This window comes from Equus przewalskii, chromosome 9 (assembly GCF_037783145.1).
Source record: "Equus przewalskii isolate Varuska chromosome 9, EquPr2, whole genome shotgun sequence".
Classification (NCBI taxonomy): Eukaryota; Metazoa; Chordata; class Mammalia; order Perissodactyla; family Equidae; genus Equus; species Equus przewalskii.
This window is the reverse complement of record NC_091839.1, coordinates 36,425,279-36,451,532: the sequence shown is the minus strand read 5'-3', so window position 1 is coordinate 36,451,532 and position 26,254 is coordinate 36,425,279. Positions and strand designations below refer to the sequence as shown.

General features: G+C 38.0%; 1 protein-coding gene and 1 long non-coding RNA gene across 9 annotated transcripts in view; one reads left to right on the top strand and one right to left on the bottom strand.

The window, feature by feature from the left end:
• The window catches only part of UBE3D (ubiquitin protein ligase E3D), a 153,969-nt gene that overhangs the window by 40,626 nt on the left and 87,089 nt on the right, over positions 1-26,254 (top strand). For all 8 annotated transcript variants that reach the window (XR_011522548.1, XR_011522547.1, XR_011522546.1 and 5 more), the window contains exons 6-8: positions 5,555-5,624; positions 6,567-6,675; positions 10,046-10,209. Coding sequence is in view for 5 of the 8 variants with exons in the window: in XM_008526403.2 (XP_008524625.1) it covers positions 5,555-5,624; positions 6,567-6,675; positions 10,046-10,209 (343 nt within the window). In the remaining 3 variants the exon portion in view is untranslated. The remainder of the gene's footprint in view (positions 1-5,554; positions 5,625-6,566; positions 6,676-10,045; positions 10,210-26,254) is intronic.
• LOC139073624 (uncharacterized) lies at positions 18,807-20,449 on the bottom strand. The gene is made up of 2 exons (XR_011522549.1): positions 20,395-20,449; positions 18,807-19,085 (listed from the first exon to the last, which is right to left on the bottom strand). It is a non-coding gene; the product is annotated as an uncharacterized lncRNA (long non-coding RNA).

Here is a 26,254-nt window from a genome sequence, read left to right as displayed (position 1 = left end):
ATGATAGTGTCAAAATATGTATACATGTTTAAGGGCTTTGACAAGAGGCTTTCCAGAAATCTATCATTTTCTATTCTGACAGCAGAATGTGAATAAGTGTATCCATTTCTCTGTATCTTAATCAGTGCTGCACCTTATCATTTAAAAATATTTTATTCATTTCATGCTGAAAAATATCTCATTTTAATTTGCATTTCCTTCATTCAGAGTACATATTTTTCATGGACTTTTAAAAAATCCAAAATGGTTGTGTTTATAATCATTTCTATTAGATATTTAGTTAACTGTTTAAATTTTTCTGTAGATAAGTAATCAGATAACCAGGTTTGGTGAGAATTGTACATTAATAGACTCAGTGAGATTCTGGATAAGTATTAATGTGAGGTTCATAGCGTCCATGCATGCGCTTTGGATACTATGATTAAAAAGGCTTTTTCAGGCCTTCCCAGACAAACAAGGGCTGAGGGAGTTCATCGCCACTAGATCTGCCATACCAAAAGTCTTGTAAAGAGCTCTCCTATGTGAAACAAAAAGGCAAAGGTATACAGCACTTTAAGCAGGGTGACATTAGACAGATAGACTCAGAAAATTGCAACTCTCTATCAGAATAGGTTAGTAAACAATTAAAACATAAAGGTCAAAGAGAAAGACAGCATTAAAAATAACTATAACCACTTCAATTTGGTAATGAACTCACAATACAAAAAAGGATAATTTGTGTCACAAAAACATAGAAGGGGAGGAGGAAAAGGATAGAACCTACATAGGCAAATGAACATAAGATGCTATAAGCAGAAAAAGGAACTATCTCATCTGTGAAATCTTTTATACAATCCTGTGGTAACTACAAAAGAAAAATGCAGGGCATAGTCACAAAGCATAAAAAAAGAGGAAACTGAGAAACACATCACAGAAAACTACCAAACTCAAATGGCAGACAGAAACACAAGGAAAGAAACAGTGGACACAAAGAGCTAGCACAAAACGAAAGATAAAATGGCAGTATTAAGTCCTCATGTGTCAGTAATCACCCTAAATGTAAATGGATTGAATTCACCAATCAAAAGACTCAGAGTGACCAGATGGATTAAAAACCAAGACCAAACAATATGCTGCCCCCAGGAAACACATCTCGGTGACTAAAAACAAACGCAAGCTCAGAATGAAGGGATGGAAGATGATGCTCCAAGCAGTTGGCAACCAAAAGAAAGCAAGTGTAGCCATACCTATATCAGGTGAAATAGGCTTCAAGCCAAAAAAGATAAGAGACAAAAATGGACATTAGATAATGGGAACAATCCACCAAGAAGATTTAACATTTATTAATATATATGTCCTAACATAGGAGCACTAAAGTATATAAAGCAACTGTTAACAGACCTAAAGGGAGAAATTGACAGCAGCATAACAGTAGTGTGAGACTTTAATACCCCACTAACGTCAACGGATGGTTCACCCACACAGAGTCAAGAAGGAAACATTGGCATTAAATGAAATACTAGACTTGATGGACTTTATATATATATGTATATAGAACATTTCATCCCAAAGTAGCAGAATATATATTCTTCTCAAGTGCAAAGATAGACCGTATGTCAGGAAATAAAACAAGTCTCAATAAATTTAAAAAGATTGAAATAATATCAAGCATCTTTTCCAACCGCAAAGGTATGAAAATAGAAATCAGCTACAAGAAGAAAGCTGCAATAGAAAAGATCGATGAAACCAGGAGCTGGTTCTTGGAGAAGATAAACAAAATTGACAAATCTTTAGCTAGACTCACTAGGAAAAAAGAGAAGGCTCAAATCAATAACATCAGAAATGAAAAAGGAGAAATTACACCAGATACCACAGAAATAGAAAGGATTGTAAGAGAATACTATGAAAAGCTATATGTCAACAAATTGAATAACTTAGAAGAAATGGATAAATCTGTAATCATAGAACCTTCCAAAACTAAATCAAGAAGAAATAGAGAATCAAAATAGACTAATCTCTAGTAAAGAGATTGAAATGGTAATCAAAAACCTCCCCAAAAATGAAAGTCCAGGACCAGATGGCTTCTCTGGTGAATTCTACCAAACATTCAAAGAAAATTTAATATCCTTCTCAAGCTCTTCCAAAAAGTTGAAAAGGAAGGGATGCTTCCTCACTCATTTTATGAGGCCAACATCACCCTAAAACTCAAACAAGACAAAGACAACACAGAAAAGGAAAATTGTAAGCCAATACCATTGATGAATATAGATACAAAAATCCTCAACAAAATATTAGGAAATTCAATACAGCAATACATTAAAAGGATCATACACCATGATCAAGTAGTATTGATTCTAGGGATGCAAGGATGGTTCAACAGCCATGAATCAGTCAATGTGATACACCACATTAACAAAATGAAGAATAAAAATCACATGATCATCTCAATAGTTGTAGAGAAAACATTTGACAAGATTCACCATCCACTTATAATAAAAACTCTCAATAAAATGAGTATAGAAGGAAAATGCTTCAACATAATAAAGGCAATATATGTCAAACCCACATCTAACATTGTACTGAATGATGAAAAATTGAAAGCTATCCCTCTAAGAACAGAAACAAGACAAGCATGCCCACTCTTCCCACTCTTATTCAGCATATTATTGGAAGTTCTAGCCACAGCAATTAGGCAAGAAAAAGAAATAAATGTATTGGAATTGGAAAGGAAGAAGTAAAACTGTCCCTATTTGCAGATGACATAATTTTATGTATAGAAAACCCTAAAGAATCCACCAAAAGACTATTAGAAATAATAAATGAATATGAAAAAGTTGCAGGGTACAAAATCACTATACAAAAATCAGTTGCATTTCTATACACTAACAACAAACTAGAAGAAACAGAAATCAGTAATACAGTCCCATTTACAATCACAGCAAGAATAAAATGCCTAGGAATAAATGTAACCAAGAAGATGAAAGACCTGTACACCAAAAAGTTTAAGACATTGTGGAAAGAAACTGAAGAAGAGACAGAGAAGTAGATATTCTGTGCTCATGGACTGGAAGAATTAACATAGTTAAAATGTCCATATTATCTAAAGCAATCTACAGATTCAATGCAATCCCTATCAGAATCCCAATGACATTTTTCACAGAAATGGAACAAAGAATCCTAAAATTTTTATGGAACAATGGAAGACCCCAAATAGCCAAAGCAATTCTGAGAAAAAAGAACAGAGCTTGGAAGTATCACTTTCTGATTTCAAAACATGCTACAAAGCTAAAGTAATCAAAACAGCATGGTACTGGCACAAAAAGAGACACGTGGATCAATGGAACAGAAATGAGAGCACAGAAATAAACCCACACTTTTATGGAGAGCTAATTTTCCACAAAGAAGCCAAGAACATACAATGGAGCAAGGAATGGTGATGGGAACACTGCACAGCCACATGCAAAAGAATGAAAGTGGACTATTATCTTACCCCATTCACAAAAATTAGCTCAAAATAGATTAAAGACTTGAATGTAAACCTGAAACTGTGAAACTCCTGGAAGAAAACATAGGCAATATGCTCTTTAACATTGGTCTTAGCAGCATATTTTCAAGTACTATGTCTGACCAGGCAAGGGAAACAATAGAAAAAATAAACAAATGGGACTACATCAAACTAAAAAGCTTCTGCACAGCAATGGAGACCACCAACAAAACGAAAAGACAGCCTAACAATTGGGAGAAGATATTTGCAAATCATATATCTGATTATGGGTTATATCCAAAATATATAAAGAACTCATACAACTCAACAACAAAAAAACAAACAGTCAAATTAAAATATGGACAGAGGATCTAAACAGACATTTTCCGAAGAAGATATACAGATGGCCAACAGGCACATGAACAGATGTTCAACATCACTAATCATCAGGGAAATGCAAATCAAAACTACAGTGAGCTATCACATCAGACCATCAGAATGCTTATCATTAAAAAGAGAAGGGTCAGGCACTGGCCTGGTGGCGTAGTGGTTGGGTTTGCGCACTCCGCTCCAGCAGCCTGGGGTTTGTGGGTTTGGATACCGGGCATGGATCTACACATGGCTCATCAAGCCATGCTGTGGTGGCATCCCACATACAAAATAGGGGCAGATTGGCACAGATGTTAGCTCAGTGACAATCTTCCTCAAGCAAAAAGAGGGAGACTGGCAACAGATGTTAGCTCAGGGCTACTCTTCCTCACCAAAAAAAAAAGAGAGAGAAAAAAGTGCCAGCCCTGGTGGCCTAGTGGTTAAGTTTGGTGTCCTCTGCTTCAGCAGCCCAGGTTCAGTTCCCAGGCTCGAACCTACACCACACGCCTGTCAGTGGCCATGCTGTGGTGGTGTCTCACATACAAAAAAAGAAAAAGGAAAATTTGCAATGGAATTCTAGCTCAGGGTGAATCTTTCTCAGAAAAAAAAAAAAAAGAAAAGAGAAAGAGAAGTAACAAGTGTTGGCGAGGATGTGGAGAAAAGGCAACCCTTGTATACTGCTGGTGGGAATGTAAAGTGGTGCAACCTCTATAGAAAACAATATAGAGATTCCTCAAAAAATTAAAAATAAAACTACCATATGATCCAGCTATTCCACTTCCAGGTATTTATCCAAAGAATATGACAACACTAATTCAAAAAGATATATGCAACCCTGTGTTCATTGCAGCATTATTCACAGTAGCTAAGACTTGGAAACATCCTAAGTGCCTATCGATGGAAGAATGGGTAAAGAAGATGTGGTATATATACGTACAATGGACTCAGCCATAAGAAAGATGAAATCTTGACATTTGCAACAATATGGATGGACCTTGAGGGTATCATGCTAAGCGAAATAAGTCAGATAGAGAATGTCAAATACTGTCGACTTCACTCATATGTGGAAGATAAACAAGCACATCGATACAGAGAGCAGATTGGTGGTTACTAGAGGGGGAGGGGGTAATGGGAGGGTGAAAGGGGCACGGGTGTATGGTGACGCACAGCAACTAGACCTTTGGTGGTGAATACAATGAAGTATATGCAGAAGTCAAATGTAATGATGTATACCTGGAATTTACATAATTTTATAAACCAGTGTTACCTCAATAAAAATATTTAATTAAAAAATGTGATATTTTCAAGGGAAAAAAACAACGTTGACAACATTTAAAAAAAAAGTCTTTTCCAGTGACTTCTAGGTTAGTGGCTACTCTACAGAAATGAAGAAATTGTATGACTGATTTATGGGTAAGTGGGCCATGGCTGTGATGTGACTGATTTAGAAACCTTCCACGAATGTGAGCAGAGTCTTGCTGTGCTGCAGGCCCTTGGGGCGTGCTGTTTTGTACAGACACCAGGCTATCTGAAGGCTCAGGACTGTCTCCTTGTAGTCATCAATGCTTTGTCTTCTTAAACTAAGTCATTTTTTGAAACGTTTACTGAATGTTAATTTTACCAGTATGTGGAATATTTACTTTGGAATGTCATAGTGTGAGACCAGCATGCCACCATATTAGTGTATTGGGGGGGTTTAATTTTCTTATTTTTTGTTTCTAGAAACCACCAAGTTTTATATGACAGAGATAATTATTCAGCCATCTGAGAGAAATTTTCCCATCATACCAAGGTACAAATGGGAAATTATTTGGAAATTCATTTTTATTTATACCTCTATTTGGAAAAGAAAAATAAAAGCCTTTGAGAAAAGCTTCTAGATAGTTGAACCAAACCACACACATAAAAGACTTGAGGATTTATTTGTGGTTTGCTTACCTGATGGTATTGACAAGTGTGCTCATATAAATCTTCTTATTCTGAAAGTTTTTTGTGCTTTTTTCTGTTTGCCATATATCCAAGATATTATAACGTAATCATAAATAGGTGTTTGAATAATTATGTCTGGTTTTAATTTGATTTATTTAAAATTTGAAACATAGGTCAGTTTTCAAATGACTCCTGTTTTTTTAAAAAAGAAAAAGTACTTAGCCACCAAATCCATAGTATTTCTTTCCTTTGAATTTTTTTAGTTCACAAATAAAAGTTGACTATAATGTGTCTTTATTTCAGATTATTTATTGATGTCTAAAAATTTTGGTAATCTAATTATGACCTTGGACTTTATCCTCTCGTAAATACATTGCTTCTGTACCTCAGAGCTGACGCTTTGAGGGGATCCAAATGGAAAACATTGCAGACAATACTGTCTGATGTTTGGAGGGAATTTCCCACCTTTTTTAGCTTAGTTCTTCACTGTTTAGTGTGTTGCAGCACGATTGGAATATTAACTTGTCTAACATAGTATTTTTCATTCAGTAAGGGGCTATAGTTAGGTTTGCAGGGGAGAATGTATTTAAGATTGGAGAATAGGTTAAAGAAGAATGGAGCAAACACAAATATGAAAATATGTTAAAATCCACATGAGCACAGATTGTGAGGGAATGGGCAGCGGACAGAAAAGTCTGGCAGGCACTTGCCTCTGCTTTAGGTACCCTGGGGTATTCTGGGCTCATCTTGCCTGTTAGAGTTATCATGAGAGGCACGTTGTGAAAACTGATTTTGGTTCAAACAGGTCTCGGTTTGTCCAGAGTGTCATTGCCCAGTGTCTGGTGGAACTCTCCTCTGCTCGAAGCACTTTTAGATTCACTGTTCAAGGTCAGGATGGCAAAGCGTACATCTTGGTAAGAAATTATTTTACCTGGCTTTTTGTAGCCTAATAATCTAGGGTCTCAGAAATTCTTTAGTTTTTGTCAATCTTTTTTCACAATTCTCAGGTCTAGAAAATAAATGATCAAAAACTCAATTTTTAGTAGCAGTTTAATTCATAAATCAAACTCCCTTAATTTAGTAACAAATGACCAAATACCTCTGTGTGCTAAGTACTCGGGATATAGGGAGAAGAAACCTGGTTCGTGCTCTGGAGAAGCTCACACCGCAAGATAAGGTTGTTCACTCTTGGCTTTTAGTAGCTTTTCTTGGTCAGTATAACACAGTTCTCTCTCACTTTTTTTTCTTATTTGATACTCTTATGTTTAAAATATATTCTGTTGCTCTAGGTTTTTTAAACATCGTGATAGGAACACTTAACATGAGATCTACCCTCTTTACGATTTAAATGTACAACACAGCCTTGTTAGTTGGAGGCACGGTGTTGCACGAGGTCTCTAGCGCTTATTCATCTTGCCTAACTGAAACTTTATAGCCTTTGGTTAGCAACTCTCCATTTCTCTCTCCCTCCAGCTCCTGGCTACCACCATTCTGCTCTGCTTCTATGAGTTAGACTATTTTAGATTCCTCATATAAGTGCAGTCATACAGTATTTGTGCTTCTGTGTCTGGCTTATTTTCATTTAACATAATGTCCTCTGAAGTTCATCCATATTGTCACAATTAGAGGATCTCTTTTTTTAAGGCTGAATCATATCCTATTGTATGTCTGAACCATATTTTCTTTATCGATTCATCCACTGATGGGTGTTTAGCTTGTTTCTACCTCTTGGCTGTTGTAGATAGTACTGCAGTGAACGTGGAGTGCAGATATCTCTTCGAGACCCTGATTTCAACGCTTTAATGTTTGAGAAGCAGTGATACGTTTTGGAGGAGAGGCTCTGCAGTTGGCAGAATCATCCCCTACATGCACCACAAGCATCTAACATTACACTGCTTCTGTTAAAAATAATGTCCTGCAGAAAAGAATTTGAGACATTTATGTGAAAATGCAAGAATCAGGGCCCGAGTTTCTTCTCTTCCTCCACGTCTGTTTTATTCAACAGTAGACACACCTTGAGCACTTCTTATTTGAAAGACACTTTTCTAGATGTTCAAGGTAGAACAAAAATGCCTTCAAGGAACTCACAAGCTGGGATACGTGGTAGCTCGCGGAGGCAGGGCTTGAGTTGTTACTCGGTGTGGCTTTGTAGCTGGCCATCTTTTATGGGGACCTCATGCTGCTCTAATTCCGGATAATTTCTACCAAAAGCTAAAATATTTGGCTGAAGTTGTTACTAAGTGTACCTCATAATCATAGTGTGAAATCAGTTTTAATTTTCTTTTAGTGCAAGGTTTTCAAGTTAAAAATCAGGAGTAGAAACTTTTTAAACCTACTACCAGTTTAAATTTTAAAAACTTTCTTTATAAAAATAATGCATTCTGGGAACACATTCAGACAACATGCAGAACGTAAAAGAAATGGTAGTTGGCCCACCTTGTCCCCTCTTCTGCCCTGTGATATCGTACTATTTGAAGTTAAACATTATTAACAGACTCATATGTGTACTTCAACATTTTTTTCCCTATCTATATACAGCTAAATGTATATACACTGAGGTACTTGTCTGTTTGTAGAAAAACCAGGATGATGTGAGGAGCATTTTTCTTCAACATGCTTACTTCACACAACACTATGTCATGAGGATCGTTTCTTGTTAGTGTAATATCGATTGGACTCTTTAAGGACTAGAATTCCATCGTATGACTGTTAAAGACAGTGCTGCGATGAAGTAATCTTTGCCCATGCATTTGAGTATCTGTTTAGAAACAGATCTTTCTAATCTAATGCAGTATTAGAATTTGTGGGTTTTATTTATTTATTTTTTACTTAAGGTAACAATGGTTTATACCATTATATAAATTTCAGGTGTACATCATAGTTTGATTTCTGTGTAGACTACATCATGTTCACCACCCAGAGACTCATTACCGTCTGTCACCACACACATGTGCCCTTTTACTCTTTTCACCCTCCCCCCCTCCCCTTCCCCTCTGGTAACCAACGATCTAATCTCTGTATCTATGTTGTTTGTTTGTTGTTTTTGTCTTCTACTTATGAGTGAAATCATATGGTATTTGACTTAGAATTTGTGTATTTTAAACTCTGATAATTATCACCCTCCCAAAAAGTTGTGTTGATTTATCCCTTACAGTGAGACATTCTTGGCCCATCCAGATCCCTTTACTCAGCCGGCACACCCACTTCCCGGCTGCTGAGAGTGTGGGCTGCTGATTGCTCACAGCTGCCCTCTTCCCCAGAGACTTGCCCTTACCTGGCAGATGCCACCCTGCTGAGGAAGCTGCTTGTGCCCCCAGTCCCCCACCCCTGCACTAGTCAGCCACTGCCAGTGATTTGACCCCAGGGTACAAAAAGCTGGGGCCTCCTGTCTTGAGGTGGGGCAGACTCTGTAGGTGCTGTTCAGGCTCCAGAGCTCCCCGTGGGGTCTGGCTTAAGCCAGACTCCAGCTGAGCCCCTCAATAAATCACATGCATCAAAATCGCCAACCACTTCCACCAGCAGCGTGTGGGAATACGCATTCTAAACCCCTCTTCTGAGCTGCGTGTTATCAGTCTGTTTGTATTTGCCAGTCTGATAAGTGAGAAAGGGTGGCACACAAATTTTACATTTCCTTATTACTAGTTATACTAACATTTTGATATATGTTTATCACTTATGTTCGTATTCTTTGCTTGTATTTCTATTGGACTGTTTCTCCCCCCCGTACTGATTCCTATGAGCTCTATTTATTATAGATAATAGCTTTGTTATATTTCTAATAAATACTTCTCTAAAAAAGGTTGATTGTCTTTTTTTTTTTAAACTTTATGATGTCAGTTGCTCTCCCAAATGTTGTACTTTGAAAGGCTTACCCTATCTAAAAATTATATACACGATTCTCCTATTTTTTTTTGCTGGGTTTTTTTGTTTTTTTTGGTGAGGACAGTTTGCTCTGAGCTAACATCTATTGCCAATCTTCCTCTTTTGTTTTTTTTTTTTTTTTGCTTGAGGAAGATCAGCCCTGAGCTAACATCTATGCTGATCTTCTTCTATTTTGTGTGTGGGTCATTGCCACAGCTGACTTGACGAGTGGCGTAGGTCTGCGCCCTAGATCTGAACGCGCAAACCCAGGAAGCTGAAGCAGAGGGTGCCAGACTTAACCACTTAGCCATGGGGCCAGCCCCTTTCACTGGTATTTTTCTGGTTTTGTTTTTTTGAGTGGTGGTATGAGATATGAATAGGGTGGTGATATACTCATACTTGGACTTTTCTCTCCTTATTTAGCTGTGGCTTTTAAACTCAGACAGTTTGGTGATCGAATCTTTGGGAAGTTCCAAAAGTATCAAAAAATTCCCACTGTTGGAAGATATATTGGAGGCAGATTCCGGTTCTGCCTGGAACGCTGTCAAGGTCCTCTACCAGCCATGCATCAAAAGCAGGAACCAAAGGTAGGTTGTGCTTTTGTTTTCTCATTCCACGTTAGGTTTTAGTTTCTGTTGCCGTGTTGGCATTAAGAAGTTAATGAATTAAACGGTGCTGTACCACTTCCCTACTTGAAACTGCTAGGAGTCATACTGCTAAATACTATGCTTTCAAAGTAGATTGAATTATTACAGATGATTCATTCTTATGCGCAGAAAGCTTGCTTTTACTGCAAATAATTGGTCTTTTTCTTGTAATCTCAGCTGTCTGTCCATATGGCTGCAGTACTAAATCAGGCTTCAACAACTATGAATATTTACTAATAAGCACGTTCCAGGCATTCGGGATATAACAGTGAGCAGAGCACAGGCCCTGCCTCCTGGGCCGTCATTCTAATGGGGTAAGGCGGACCACAAAAAAGACAGATACAAAGTCAGAGACAGATAGGGCTCTTACTGTGGGTCAGGCTCTCAGCCGAGGGCTCCCAGCTCATTCAAGCCTGACAGCACCCCTGTGGGGTGGGTACTATTATCACCCCATTTTAGAGACAAGGACGCTAAGACACAGTTGTAAATTACTCTAGTGAAATATAAAGCAAAGCAAGGTAGCTGGGTGTAGGAAGTTGTCATTGTGTAGTGAAGAGTCAAGGAAGGTTCCTCAGATAAGATGATATTTAAGTGGAAAACTTGACGGACGTGAAGGAGTGAGCCATAGCTGAGTGAAGAGCATTTCTGGCAGAGCGAACAGAAAGTGTTATTATTTGAACAGATTGGAAGTTTGCGCTTGTCTTGTACTCTCAAGTGAGTTTGATCAAATTTGTACTGAGAACAGAGAGATCCTAGTCTTTTTCAGGGAAGTAAATACAATTTTAAAAATTATTGCTTGTCTTTTCTTTTTTGAATCATACAAGCAGTGAAAATCATTAAATATTCAAACAGTAGAGACATAGATAAAGTAAAATATGAAAGTTCTCCATCGTGTCTCTCTCCAGAAGTAAAAAGTATGGTGTGTATTCTTCCATTCCTTTTTCTATTTGTTTTGCATGTTAACAATTTGAATGATACATGTGTATTTTTTACACTTGTGAAAAACACAATACTGTATCTTGGAGATTCTTTCCATTGTCAGTGCTTGGCATTTTGTGAAATAGATACACTGAACATAATTTAACCATTTTTCTATTGATAGAAATTTGGGTTATTACTTTTTGGCTGCTATAATTAGTATTGCACTGTGTATTGTTGTACATTTGTTTTGTGATTTTGTGTACTTTTCGTTATAAGAGGGTTTTCTAGAAGTAGAATTGCTGAGTAAAAAGGAATGACATTTAAAGTTTTGATAGCTAATATCAAATTGTTTTGCAAAAAGGCATTGCAAATTTATACTCCCACTTGAAGTTTCTGTAAATGCCGTTTCCCTGCACCCTTACCCAAACTGCCATTTAGATTTTTGCCCATCTTATGTGAGTCTAAATGGAACAGGCTCAATTTACTATCCTAAGTTTTATTGAGGCATGATCAGAGCACATAGCTTATGTGTTTAATGCTTTGGGGACTTTGCTGAGGTTTGTTTTCTGTGTTTGTATGTGTGTGGCTTAATAGATAGTCAGCTTTTAAGCTGTTGATTGGTTATACTCTATTGACTCGTGTATGTACGTATGACCATCATATATTTAGATGTATATAGTCAAGTTTATTAAAATGTTTTATAATCATCTTTTTATTTATTTGAAATGTGGATTTTTGAGAAAGATGTGTTATGTCTTGCACTATGATCTTGGAAAAGTCATTTTCTTCCGGATTTGGTACTAGTTTTTGTATTATATATTTTGAAACTATATTATTAGGTAAATAAAGGTTTGTGACATGACAGCTTGACTAATTGCATATTTTATCAATAAGAGATTTTACTCTCCTTTCATTTGATGGTATTTTTCTTTAATTCTAATTTTCCTGATGTTAATATTGCTATATTTCATTTCCTTTTTTTAAATTGTTTGTTACATCTTTTTTCCATTTCTTTATTTTCAGCTGTCCTATGTTGTTTTATCTTAGATTTATGTCTGGTTAATATATACCTTGTAAACTGCATGTAGTTGGATGTTTTCAAAGTCCAGTGGGACAATCTGAATAGTTTAATAGAGGATTTAAATAATTCACAATTTATTGTGGTTATTGATATAATTGGACTTAGTCTGCTATCTTTACTTTGGTTACTTTTTCTGTCATTTCTTTCCTCTGATGATTTGGAAGTAAAAAATATCTCTTATGAAATGATTTTTAGTGGTTAACCATAAATTTTTAACATACATACTTAAACTTATTGTTTTTTACTATCAATATCTAGATTTGATTAGTATCCATACTCTCATCAGAACAAGAAAAGACTCGTAACAAAGTTTGACATTTCTTCTCTTGCTGCCTCCCTCACGTACACTTTCCCCTGTGTTGAGATCATTTGTGATTCTGATGATGGTGGTTGTGTTTCTCCCTAAAGAACTATTAGGCCGAAGCCCTACCCACGTGCTTCCCTCTTACTTACACTCATGCATCATGACCATAAATGTTTTTATATATTTATTGTATGTCTTTCTATAAAAATATGTGGTGTTGTTTGGTATGTTTTAAAAATACTTGCAAATAGTATTGTATGTATCTTTTTGCAGTTTTTTTCACTCAGTATTCTTTGTCCCATTGTTTGATTTGATGAAGTACTCTCTTTAATAGTTCTTTTAAACTTGGACTATAGTCAATTCTTGAATATCTGAAAATATCTTATACCTATTTTGTCTCTCTGAAGACCTTTGGGATCTTCTCTTTATATTTGGTTTTTTAAGATTTCATACATATGTGTCTAAATGTAAGTGTTTATTCAGATTTTTCTGGTATGTCATCATCTGGCCCTGTCTTACAGATGCAATATTCTCTCGCTCTCTAGGAATAATAATTATACTTAAAGTCTTCTGTTTTTTTCTACTAACTCTTTTCCCTTGGGTGTTGAATTCTTCTCCTTTTGAATACAGAAGTTGAGTTGGGTACTCTCTTTCATGGTATTGCTTTCCCCACATGTTTGATGATTTCACTAGAATTCCTGCACTAGGATATAAACTCCATGTGAGCCAGGACCTTGTCTGTCCTGCTCATTATTACATCTATATGAGTCCTTGTAGAAGTGCCCAAAACATACAATTTATGTCTACATTTAACAAAACACTTGTTAAATGAATGGCACATGGTTTTCTGCTTATCTTTGTATTTGATAATTACTGTTTGTGTATTTGTGACTGTAGGTTATTGTTGCCATAGCCTGCCTTTACGGATTGGTGAAGGAGAACTCAGAGGATATAATGGTCTCGATGTGCCGGGCTTTTTTTTGGGTGGGGGGTGTTTTTGGACAACTTTTAGGTGTTAAGAAAAAGGACATGATAGTCTCAGTTATGGTGGTGAATCTTGTATTCACTGTTATGAAGAATCTTAGCACTGCTTTTCTTGAGGATGTTGCAGAGATTCAGTACCCCTGTCCCCTTATTTCATTCATTCTTAACAAATCCCTGCGACACTGGAAACATAATGACTACAGTCAATTGTGTTCTGCTGTATTTATTAGTGGACTCTTTTTTTTTTTTTTTTGAACTCTGTATGTCTTGGGAACAAGTTGACATCCAGTAAGTAATTTTGATTCCTTTAGTTTGCCTGTTGTATGTAACTCCTTTTGTTGTGCTTTTCCTCTTGCTACTGTTTGGCTCTCTGTCCCCCAAAGGTAGGAAGGGAATTTCAAAAGTTGAGTAAGTATCCAGTGAGTTATTTACTTTTGTCTTTTAAGGACATTAGTATCTTTCTTTTGGGGCATGACTGAGCAAAACTGTAGACTCTGGCATATTTTTGGCACAAGGGATGGTGCATTAACTATTTTAGTCCAATCGACTAGAATTCTTTTCTAGTTGAAGTGTGATTGCCAGATGGCAGTCTAAAAGAGGAAAATAGCAAATGTAACTATGGTTTTATTTCCTTGAGCACACACACAAAAGTGGCATGAAATGTTTTTAGAATGTTCCTTCTTTCTAGCAATAGACACACGTGTCTCTTAACATTTGAAGTCTATTGTTGTTTTACCCGCTCTCTCTCTATTCATGGTTATCCTACAACTCACACTCTTTAGTTTGCGTATCAAGTTTAGATCCTCAATATTAGCTTTTTAGCTTTGGACTCTAAGTTAACTTCTGCTGTTTAATTCTGCTAATTCATCAATTCACCTGTGGCCTCATGTTCTCTAGGCAATGTTGGGAGACATTTTTGGTTTTCACAACTTGGGCGGTGCTACTGACCTCTAGTAGGTGGAGCCAGGGATGTTCTTAAACATCCTACATGCATTGGAGAGCCCCTACAACAAAGAATTGTCTGGCCCAAATGCCAGTAAGGCCAAAGTTGAGAAACCTGTTCTGGATTATCTCCTGAAATCAAGCTGTGTCTACCTTTTCCCTTGGCATAGCCCATAATTTTCTTGAAATTGTATGTAAGTCAGCAAATAAGAGAAATTTTACTGTGGCATGAGCCAAAATCTCTATAATCCCATGTTAACTTTGTTAGAAACAGAATAAGTGGTAAAATATAATATAAATGTTTATTGTTACACTTCTCTTTTTTTTCTATTCGGGAAACATGAAGAATAAATTTATTTTTATTAAAAAGTGATGAAGAAGGGCTAGCCTGGTGGCGTGGTGGTGAAGTTTGCACACTCCACTTTGGTGGCCCAGGGTTCTCAAGTTCAGATCCCGGCACGGACCTAGCCACTGCTCATGAAGCCATGCTGTGGCGGCATCCCACGTAAAATAGAGGAAGGTTAGCACAGATGTTAGCTCGGGGCCAGTCTCTCTCTCTCCACACACACACACACACACACACACACACAAAATAATAAAGAATTTCATAGGTATAAAGTTCTTTGTTCTCATATTTTTAAGAGAAAAGAACTTAGAGGAATGTAATCATTAAGTGTGAATAAGTGGGGTTTCTTTTAAGCTAAATTGAATTCTCTCCATTGTGTGGGTTACACGAGTCCTAGTATTGGTAGTGGTTTTCCCACCTTTTCAAAAGTTAAAATATCCACTTTAGGAATCTGGAGAATTTGGATTGAGAAGAACTGTTCCATGTCGTACTATTTACAGCAGTATTTTCTTGCAAAATATATCAAGGGAGGAAATGTTAATGATATGTTATATTCACCCTTGGTTTTAGTAGAATTTAGTGATTAGACTTTATAAACTAGCTTTCTCTCTGTTGGTTATGAATTGGTAAATATTGCTTCTAAGATAGAAATGTTTTTGTCGTCTTGGTAGTCGTCATTATTGCTTTTTCTAATGAAATAAAAACATGTCTAAAGCACACCCCTTTACATTTCATATGCATAAAATAGAATTGGTACTTGCTTTTACTTGTGAAGTAGTATTTTTTAATCTTTTTTTCTCCTTCTTTTCAGCAGGAAAATTGAAATTCTGCTTAATTTTTCTTATTGTGGTAAAACCCGCATAATATAAAGTTGACCAGTGTAACCCTTTTTAAATGTACAGTTCAGTAATGTTAAGTACATTCACCTTGTTGTGAAAGAGATCTCCAGAACTTTTTCATCTTGCAAATCTGAAACTCTGTAGCCATTAAACAATAACTTCCCTTTCCCGTTCTCCCAGCCTCTGGTGACCACCACGCTATTTTCTGAATTTGTAGTCTTCTGCTCAGGCTGCCGTAACAAAATGCCACAGACTGGGTGGCTTAAACAGCAGAAATTTGTTTTCTCACAGTTCTGGAGGCTGGAAGTCCAAGATCAAGGGGTCTTCAGGATTGATTTGTGGTAAGACCTGTCTTCCTGGCTTGTACATGGCTGCCCTCTCGGTCTGTCCTCCCATGACCTCTTCTCTTTGCGTGTGCAGAGAGAGATCTCGTGTCTCTTCCTCCTCTGATAAGGACAGCCATCCTATCAGATTAGGGCCCCATTCTTATGACCTCCTTTAACTTAAGTACTTCCTTAAAAGCCCTGTGTCCAAATACAATCACTCTAGGAGTTAGAGCCCTAACTCTGTTCTCGTTCAGCATAGGAATTTTGGGAAGAAACAGTTCAGTTCATAACACTGACTACTTTATACTTACTGACCATTTGTACATCTTCTTTGGAGAAATGTCTAAGTCCTTTGCCTATTTTTAAATTTAGTTGTTTGATTTTTTGTTGTTGAACTGTAGTAGTTCTTTATATGTTCTGAAATTAACCCCTTATCAGACATATGAACTGCAAATATTTTTTCTCATTCCAAAGTTTGCCTTTTCACTCTGTTGATCAATTGTTGATTTACAACAAAAGCTTTTAAGTTTGATGTAGTTCCATTTGTGTATTTTTACTTGTTTGGCCTGTGTTTTTGGTGTCGTATTCAAGAAATCATTACCAAACTCTGCTTAATTTTGATGCTCTGCACCTGATGTGGCAGAGACTCCCAAAGCCTGAAATACTTTGGAAATAAAATTAGCTGCTTTTGAGGCGATTCAGAGGAATTTGTTGTTTTGATTGATAAAAACACAAAGCAAAGCAAATGTTCATTTATGCTAATTTTAGATCCAGCATAAATCTAAGACCTATTATTGTAATTGCGTAACCTGCTAAACACTTCGCATTCACTTATTTGGATAGCGTGTGAATATGTTGCTACAATGAATGAATGAGTGAAGAGTAAATGAGCATGTGAATGATTGGTCACTAACCCCCGAAGAGCACTTTATTAAACCCTCTCAAGTAAGCGTCTTCTGCTTCCCCATGTAGGAGTCACAGGGTGACACTGTCAGTGCACTCCAGTAGGGGACATTGACTTCACAAAGTACGGTGAATGTACTTCACATGTGAATGTCCGTGTCTTATATTTTATAAGTGAAGAAACTGAGAGGCATAAGAGAAATAAGTCCAGTTAGTCAGTTTGTTAGTTGGTGATAGAGCCAGAATTAGAGCCAGGTTGGCATGATTCCAATTTCAGTGCTTTTTCATTATGTTGTGTAGTTCCTTAACCATAAAGTTTTAGGAGATCCGAAAATGTCACTATAAATGTATATTCTTCCTCGAGAGCAATTCCCCTAGCAGTTTAGAATGTCAGCATTTTGATTACTCCCCAAAATATACTGCTCACTCTACTATATTCAGTGAATATTTATGCATCTTAATATGTAACATTGGTAGCAGAAACTTCTGATTTATACTGTGTTCATATCTGATCTTACAGATCAGAGTTTAAGAATACAAATGTGATTTTTTCTTTTTTTAGAAGTCCATTGCCTTAGCTTCTTAGAACAGGAATCCATTGAAAGGAAGGTAATCTCAAAATACAGGAAAGTAATCAGATATCTCTGAGAAACTATCACTTCTTCTTTGGAAAGCAATTTTCACACATTCGTCTGCTAGTACCGTGTTATCACCAAGACTTATCCATCTAAAGACTGTTCTTCATTGTGAAGCAAGTGGAGCACACATTTCTTTGATTAGTAGTTGGAAAAAATCCCTCCTTTGAGTCGACTGTGTAAGTACAGTGGCCTAAATTCAAACTTATTTTATGTGGAATTCCTATGCTATCCATGAATTCATTTATAATCATTAAATAAGATACAGAAATTAAGACCATAATAACTAAAAAAAGTGACTTCCTAGAGAGTCCAGTCAAAGCAGGTTTCTATGAAAAGTAATTCATCTCTTGGAATTACTTTCTTGGGAGGAGTCTGGTTTCCTTCTTCGGATGAAAGAATGTGAGAGAAGTATAGTCATGATTGTGAGGGTAAAAAGGGGGAGGGGACTGGGATTAGATAAAGGAAGGAAGTGGAATGTGTATATGAAAGTGTTTTTTCACATCTTCTGTGTTTTTTAATCATGTGTTAGGTATTTTTATGAGTCAGACCTCAAGTAATTGTATTAACCTTTCATGTCAGAAGGGTTTGGGTTTCTCTTTCCTCTTTGTGTTACCTTCTACTATGCTTGATATTATATGTGATTGCAAAGCAGGACAGCAAATAGTTCTGTCATAAAGGAATTTATAGTAAAGTTAAGGTAACATGGTAGATATACAAAAAAAAATTCTTTCAAAAGACCAAAATCTGTGTCTATGCTGAGGAACAGATTTTCATGGGAAACATTATTCATTAGCTGAATTGAAGAAAATGGAAGAAAGGTATAGGAAATACTCTCCTCCATTCCACCCCCTCCCCCCCCAGCAAAAGCTGAAAAGGACTGCGCAGGGAAGGCGTGCGTGTTTTCATGGAGTGGATCCTGGGGAGCCCCGGGAGATGGCTGCCGCTGGAGAGGCCTGTCTTCATGGAGTGGATCCTGTGGAGCCCCGCGAGGCGGCTGCTGCTGGAGTGGCGTGTGGCTGGGAGAGTTTGGGGTGGGAAGGGGCAGTTTTCTACCCACAGAGATGCTCTCATTTACCTGTTTAGCATATTAGGTTGTCCTCAGAAGCTTTTGTTTCAAGAAAGGATCTCACAGCTGATACAAAAATGTTTGAGAACCGCTGTTCTCTGAGCTACGCATTTCACCAAACTGTGCTTGAATCCACTGGGTCATGGCAAAGTTACTGCTTACAAAATCGACCACGCTGAGAGAGTTCTAAGTGTTGGAATGGTCCTCCTTTTATTGAGGTGAAATCTGCCTCCCAGAAACTTGCATCCAGAGCTATGAAAAATTTAATCTGCTCATTCTTGAACGTGACAGCTCTTCAGATATTCAGATAATCTGATGTTCCTAGATTTTCTCTCCTCCAAACTAAGCATCCTCAGATGGAGTGGTTGCCAGCTTCCTTCTTGTACTGTCTCTTTTTTCACTTGGTCTTCCTTCCTAGTACCATCTTGATTGCCCGTAAGAAGATGTTATCCCAGCATCCTGTCAGCTTTACAGAGATAGGTGAATTGGAGAGAAGCTAGAGCCAGGGATTCCTCCTACAAACCTGTAAAACCTACTGTTTTAGGTATTTTAGATGTAAGGGGAAAAAGCCATTTTCAGTGGTACTAGACAGGAGAGATTGGATTTCAAGAATCTGTTGAATTTGGAAATTAAACAGAAAAGTTTTCAACCTTCAGTTTTGAAGAAACTCATTCATTCATTCAACAACTACTTATTAAATGCATACTACTGTGCTAGGTACGGGGAATACAAAATTGAGCTAAAAGAGATCAGGTGCCTCGCATCACAGACCTTATTAGAGTCCAGTGGGAAAGACAAATGAATGCAAAATTGCAACTTGATCAGTGCTATGAGAAAGAGAGCTATGGTGCTATGAGAGCAAATCATAGGGAGACCAATCAGGTCAGGAATGATTCCAGGAAGAATTGATGCTGCTGTCTGAAGGATGAGAATGAGTTACTGTATGAAGAGTCTCTAGACAAGGGAGAAAGCAACACAAAAGGATCTGGGATGAGAGAGAGTGCAGTGAGTACAAGGGATGGGAGGAGGGCCAGGGTGGCTATACTGGAGAGAGAAACAGGGAGAGGGGAGTGAGGGGCCTGCCTACGTCAACTCAGGATCCTAAAGGGCATTTTAAAATTTTGTTTCTGTGTTTATCCTAAGAAAAATAAGAGTGTACTGAATGTTTTATGCAGAGAGAAGGGTGAGATGGTTTAATGTGTGGCTCAGAAAGATTATTCTGTTAGCCATCTAGAGAACAGTTGGATGTGGTAGATCAGATAGCAAGCCATTGCAGAGCCCAAGAGAAATGATTACAGTGGGTGATGGTGGTTGAGAGAGATTCGAGAGATACTTAGTAAGTAATATTGCAGTGTTTGGGGACTGATTGGATTTGGGGAATGAATCACTGTTTACTGGGGTAGATAACATTGGAAGAAAATCAAGTTTTGGGACAATATCATGAGGTTCAGTTTTATACATGTTGAGTTGGAGGTACATTTGAGTCATTCAAGCAATACAGCAAATAGAAAGTTAATACATAGACCTGGAGTTCAGATGAAAGCTTTGGGCTGGACTTGTAAACTTCAGTTGTCTGCGTGTTGGTCATAATTGAAGCCAAGGGCATGGGTGAGATTGTTTAGGAAGAGAGGATGGAAGGACCGAGTGGTGATGAACTACCCTGTGTATTGGCCAGATAAATGAGGATGAGCCTGGGAAGGAGGTGGAGGAGTGACTGGAGAGGAAGGAGGAAAGCAACAGAGTATTGTTTCATAGGAGCTAAGGGAGGGAAGTACCTTGAGAAGGAAGAAGTGGTCAGATGCTGTTGAGAGGTCAGGTAAGTTGTTGAATGTAAAATGTGCATTGGATTTAGATTACAAAGGTCATTAGTGACCTCAGCAGGGATTGTTGGGTGACTGGGCTAGGAGCTGGATTGTAGTGAGTGAACAATGAGTGAGAGGTGATGTAACAAAGGAAACAAGTGTGGACAACTGTTCAAGAAGTTTGGCCTAGAAGGGAAGGAGAGACAGGAAGCAGATGGGGAGCTGACTGAAGGTAGGCAGGTGGGGTTAGGCCCCCTTGAGCCCGTTTAAAAGCCAACATGGGGACCCTGTTGAGCAGAAGAGGTTGATGACACGTGAGAAAGAAGTGATGGCTGGTAAGGTGAGATCCTGACAAGATAGGGAGGGACTGGTATCTCAAGCTCAGATGTAGCAACTCGCCTTAGGAGCAGGGATGCTCCCTCTGTAACATGACAGAAGATCAGATGGGCCTGTTTTGCGTGTTAGGTTTTGGAAAGATGAGAGACTCGTCCTCTGATGGATTCTATTTCATTTGTAGAATAGGAGTGATGGGGAAGAGGCATAAGAGGGAAAGAGGTGAGTTGGAGATTTGAGGAGAATGGAGATTAAAAACGGGCCTTTGGAGAGCAGGTGGCTGAGATGTGTGGGATTAGCAATTAGTAGGCATTGTTCATTGCCTGTTTGAGGTTTGTGATCATGAATTTATGGTGATATTAATCTTTCTTATAGGGTGACTTTCTCCAGCTTATCATCTACTTGAATGTACGCTCAGAGAAAGCAAATAGTTGGGTTCATCAGGGTTAAAGTTTTGTTGTCTTTATTCAAAGAGTATTGTGTTACTAAGATGATGGACTACAGACTCTAACTGGCCTATTTTAATGGAGACGGAGGGTTGGAAAGGGACCATAGCTTCCAATCATTTACTGAAACTTAGCTGTGTTAAGAAGTTTAACTGTTAATTGTAAATCTAAAGCTTCTCAAAATATTTTTAGAAATACTAGATTATTGATGGGAAATGATCTCTTTAAAATATGTTAAGGGAAACCATAGTACTTTAAATGGAGCTTTAGCACTTAGTTAAATATATGCCCTGAGTTAAATTTTCTTCAAGATTTTCCATGTGATTTTTGTAATCTCATTGTGTAAGGAAATTTATTGGCCTAATGTGGGATCAACAGTATAAAGGAAAAAGTGCATAATCTTTCGTGTCTGCCAGAATTTTAGTTTGACATTTGTCATGTACAGCAACTGCAGTGGTCCTGGTTGCTTCTGCTTTTATTCTAGACAATGGGGGTGAAAAGTGAACGCTGGATTTTAAGGTCAGCTGGAGTAGAGGAAGGAAGTCAGTTTCTTTCAGTGTCACTTGGGATTTTTTATCCAAATGGCTGCCAGAGCCCTCCAGGTGCTTACACCTCTGATGAAAATGAAGATAAATTGAATATTACATTATTGGCCTCCCATTGTTAAGGCTGACTGCTACTGTACCATCACCATGAGCATGAGTGCTTGCCTCAGGGACCTAGGCAGGGCTTCAGGCCATGGGCCTCCAGCAATGCTGCTGGTCTCCATGGGACGCCCTCTGCATCACTGCGCCATATCATCAACTGCCAGAACCTTCCCCGAGCCATCTTCTCTCCTATGTTAGAGGAAAATTGTCTCCCCACCTGAAAAAAATTCGTCATTCCTAATTCCCCAGGCAAATGATGAAGGCATTCTCCTTGTAGAATAATTTCTACCTCACATAGGGTAAAGCTCAAATCCCCTTGGCTACCATCTCCAACTCCAGTCCCCTCTGTAAGTCACTACTGTCACCAGGTTGCTGTGTGTCTTGCCAGACTACATCTAAACATAGGCTTATGTTAATAAATGCCCCAGAAGTTTATAGAGAAATATTTTGTGTATTCTCTTTTCCTTTTTCTTGTCATATGTTACAGTTCCTTCTACAGTTTATTTTTTCACTCAACATTATGTCTTCTCAATCCATATAGATGGATCTCATTTTTTTAACTGCTGTCTGATATTCCGTAATGTAGGTATTTCATGGTTTCTTCAGTCATCCTATTAAAATTACTTTAAATTTTTCTCTGATACCAGCACTTCTGCAGTGAAGACCATGTCCGTGCCTTCTTGTGCACCTCTGCAAAGAGCTCTTTAAAGTTCGTGGAAAGAAGTGGAGTTGCTGCTCCTGGGGCATATTTATTTTACATTTTTTTAAAATAAAGTTTTTGTTTGGGATTGGTTTTAGATTTACAGAAAAGTTGCAGAGATGGTGCAGATGGTTCTTGTGTACATACCTTTCACCCAGTTTCAGTCTCCCCTAGTGTTACCTTGCATTACCATGGCACCTCTGTCAAAGCTGAGAAACCAGCATTGGTTTCTTACCTCATTTCCTCCTTACCTCTCAATTCCAGGCTTTATTTGGATTGTGCCAGGTCTTCCGCTAACGTCCTTCTTCTATTCCAGGGTCCAGTGCATGATGTGACGTTGCGTTAATTCGTCATGTCTCCTTTGTCTCTTCTGGTCTGTAACAGTTTTGCAGACTTTCCCTATTTTTCATGACCTTGACAGCTTTGAGGAGTACTGGTTAGGCATTTTGTAGTGCCCCTTAATTTTGGTTTTTCTGATGTTTTTCTCTTGATTAGACTGAGGTTATGGGTTTTGGAAAGAATACCATCACATCATATCAGGGGGTACATGGTATCCACAGCCATCGATGGCAGTATTCACCTCGATCACTTGGCTGAGGTTGTGCTGGCCAGGTTTCTTCATTGTGAAGTGACTGTTTTTCCCTTTCCAAATTCTATTCTTTGGGAAAAAGTCAGTAAGTCCAGCGTACACTCAAAGGGGAAGGAGGAAGGTAAGCTCCACCTCCTGGAAGGAGAGTAGTATCTACATATGTTAATTGGAATTTTTCATAAGGAAGATTTGTTTCTTCTATTTTTTTAATTCTTTTTTCTTCTTTTTTTTTCTGCTTTTTCACCCCAAATCCCCCAAGTACATAGTTGTATATTTTAGTTGTAGGTCCTTCTAGTTGTGGTATGTGGGATGCCGCCTCAACGTGGCCTAATGAGCGGTGCCATGTCCACGCCCAGGACTTGAACCAGCAAAACCCTGGGCTGCCAAAGCGTAGGGCGCGAACTTAACCGCTTGGCCACAGGGCCGACCCCTATTTTTTTATTCTATTATTTTTATCGGATGGACTCATAGACTCATATATATTTATTTTATACCTTGGGTTGTAATCCTCAGGTTATAAATTCTATGATATTTATTTGTTTGTTATTTATTTATTTTCTTGCTCAGATTAATCCAGTTTTGGCCATTGGGACCTCTCTGAGGCTGGCTCCTGTGTCCGTTTGACGTGACCCCCACAGTTTTAATTTTTGATCACCTTCTTACTTCCCGATACTATAAAATGCTCTGGACTCATCTTATATTTTCCCTGCCTCAGCCCTGGAATCAGCCATAAAAAGAGCCCTGGTTCTTTTTATTGGAGAATAGGAGTGGTGCTTTCTTAAATTTTATTTAAGTCCTTATTTAAATTTGTAGATATTGTCCTCTTGGTCTCCTAGGGGCCATTCTAGTTGATACTTTTACCCTTCTCTTCATACCTATTCCAATGCTTGATATTATCAGGTTTACTAATTCTGGCCAATCTGATAGAATTGCATCTTTTCTAAATGAGTCTTTTCCTGATTACCAGTATGGTTAAGCAACTTCAAATTGCTAGCCATTTGACCTTCCCCCTCTGTGAATAGCCTGTTCCTAGTCCTTTGCCTACTTTGGTGCCTCTGTGTGTGTATGTGTATGTGTGTCTTTGGTATAAAAAGTTCTTATAGATTGTGGATATTAGTCCTTTATCTATTGGAAATATTTTTTCCACCCTGTAACTTACTTTTATTTATTTATTTTTTGAGGAAGGTTAGCCCTCAGGTAACATCCACCGCCAATCCTCCTCTTTTTTTGCTGAGGAAGACCGACCCTGAGCTAACAACCGTGCCCATCTTCCTCTACTTTATATGTGGGATGCCTGGCACAGAATGGCTTGACAAGCAGTGTGTAGGACCACACCCAGGATCCGAACCGGCAAACCCTGGCTGCTGAAGTGGAATGTGCGAACTTAACCGCTGCGCCACTGGGCCAGCCCCTGTAACTTACTTTTAACACTTTGTTTATGATGTCTTGTGACATCTTCAGCCTATGAAAATTAAAATTGGAATTGGAAGGCTTTTGCTTTTGTGTCTTGTTTATGGAGATCTTTCTAGCATGTCTGTTTATGCTTTTACTCCAATCATTTACTGAAACTGCCGATCCAAAGATCTCGAGTGGTCACCTGGTAAGCAAAACCATTTGCTTTTTCTCAGTCCTTAGCATTCACTGTTTTTCACCATTTCTTCTTCGAAGTGTTAGCCTTGGCATTCTCCTGTTTCTTTTGGCGTCTTTGACCTCTTACCTTTCCTCTTTCTTTTGACCTCTTCTTCCCTTCCTCCCTTGCCGTGTCTACTCTTCCCTCTTTCCTGCTAAGAGAGGGTTCTTCCTGACTTCTTTTTCCCCTTTGCTAAGCTCATTTGCTCTCATAGTAGAAACTCTATTTTCTGTTGAGTGAAAGCTTTCAAGTCTACATTTCCAGTCTCACCTTTCACTTAAGTTCTTTGCTTTCATCTCCATCTTGTCTAGGATGCCTCTGCCACATATCCCAATGACTTCTCAAATTCAATATGTCCAAGGTAGAAGAAACTTATTAATATTCCTGGCAAACATGTTTCTTCTTATTTGCATCTCTCTTAATGGCATCACGATTCTCCTAGTCAGCCAAGCTTGTCCTAAAGTCGCCCTTCAATTGTTTCCTTCTCCCTCCACATCCAGCCGGTTAGGAAGTCATGTCCAGTCTACCTTCAAAATCTCCTTCATTTCTATTTAACAAATAGAAATTTGTTTTCTCTTCGTAATTGCTGTCAACCTAGTTCAGATGTTCAGCACTCTTCATGTGGAGTTTATAAGTGTCTCTTCAACCTGTCTAAAGTCTCTAATCCAATATACGTGCTGCATCCGGCTTGGCCATCCCAGTCATATCACTCCCCTGCTTCCTTTTACAGACGCCAAATCTTTATCTCCTAGGATTAGTGTACTAAGTCCTCTACAGCCTGGCTCCAGTTTAACCACCCTAGCCCTGCCTTCTCCTATGCCTGTCGTATGCTCCGTCATGTCCAATCAGAGTGGAATTTTGCAACTTCTCAAATAATCATCCATTTGTGTGGATTATATATAGTTTATTGTCTCTGATAAGAGTATATGATTATCTATAGGACTCTAAACTTTTCATTGCAACTGCTATCCATATTATTTTTGTAATATTTCTGTAAGAAAGGGATTGATATGGAAATTGATGTCTTTGTTTATAAGTATCCTTGCAGGGGTAAGGTCCTCATTAATAGACCTAGGAAAAAATTCCTTCTATTCTCCATGATTAGTAAACTATTCCTTACATCTTGAAGAAGTATATTAAAAAATACGTAGAAACTTATTCTAGGCCCTGTAGACTTTTGGAGTTTTTTAAAACTCTTATTTCCTTAGCATCTGTTTTTTCCATCATTTTTCTTCTCTTAGCAACATAAAATAATGGTACCTTTACTGGTGAAGTGACTTAACCTTGCTAATTTTATCACAGAGTTTGTTTCTGAATCAATAAGGCCAAAAGGGGGAGATTGGGAGGCATAGCTGACATTTTATGTGCCAGGTTGTTCAAGTTAACTCTGAAAAGTTATTCAGGCACAGTTGAGTTTTCTGAATAGAAGTGTTTCTGGGTTCAAATAAGGTTTATATAGACTCTGTAGACTGCAATTCCACTTTTATT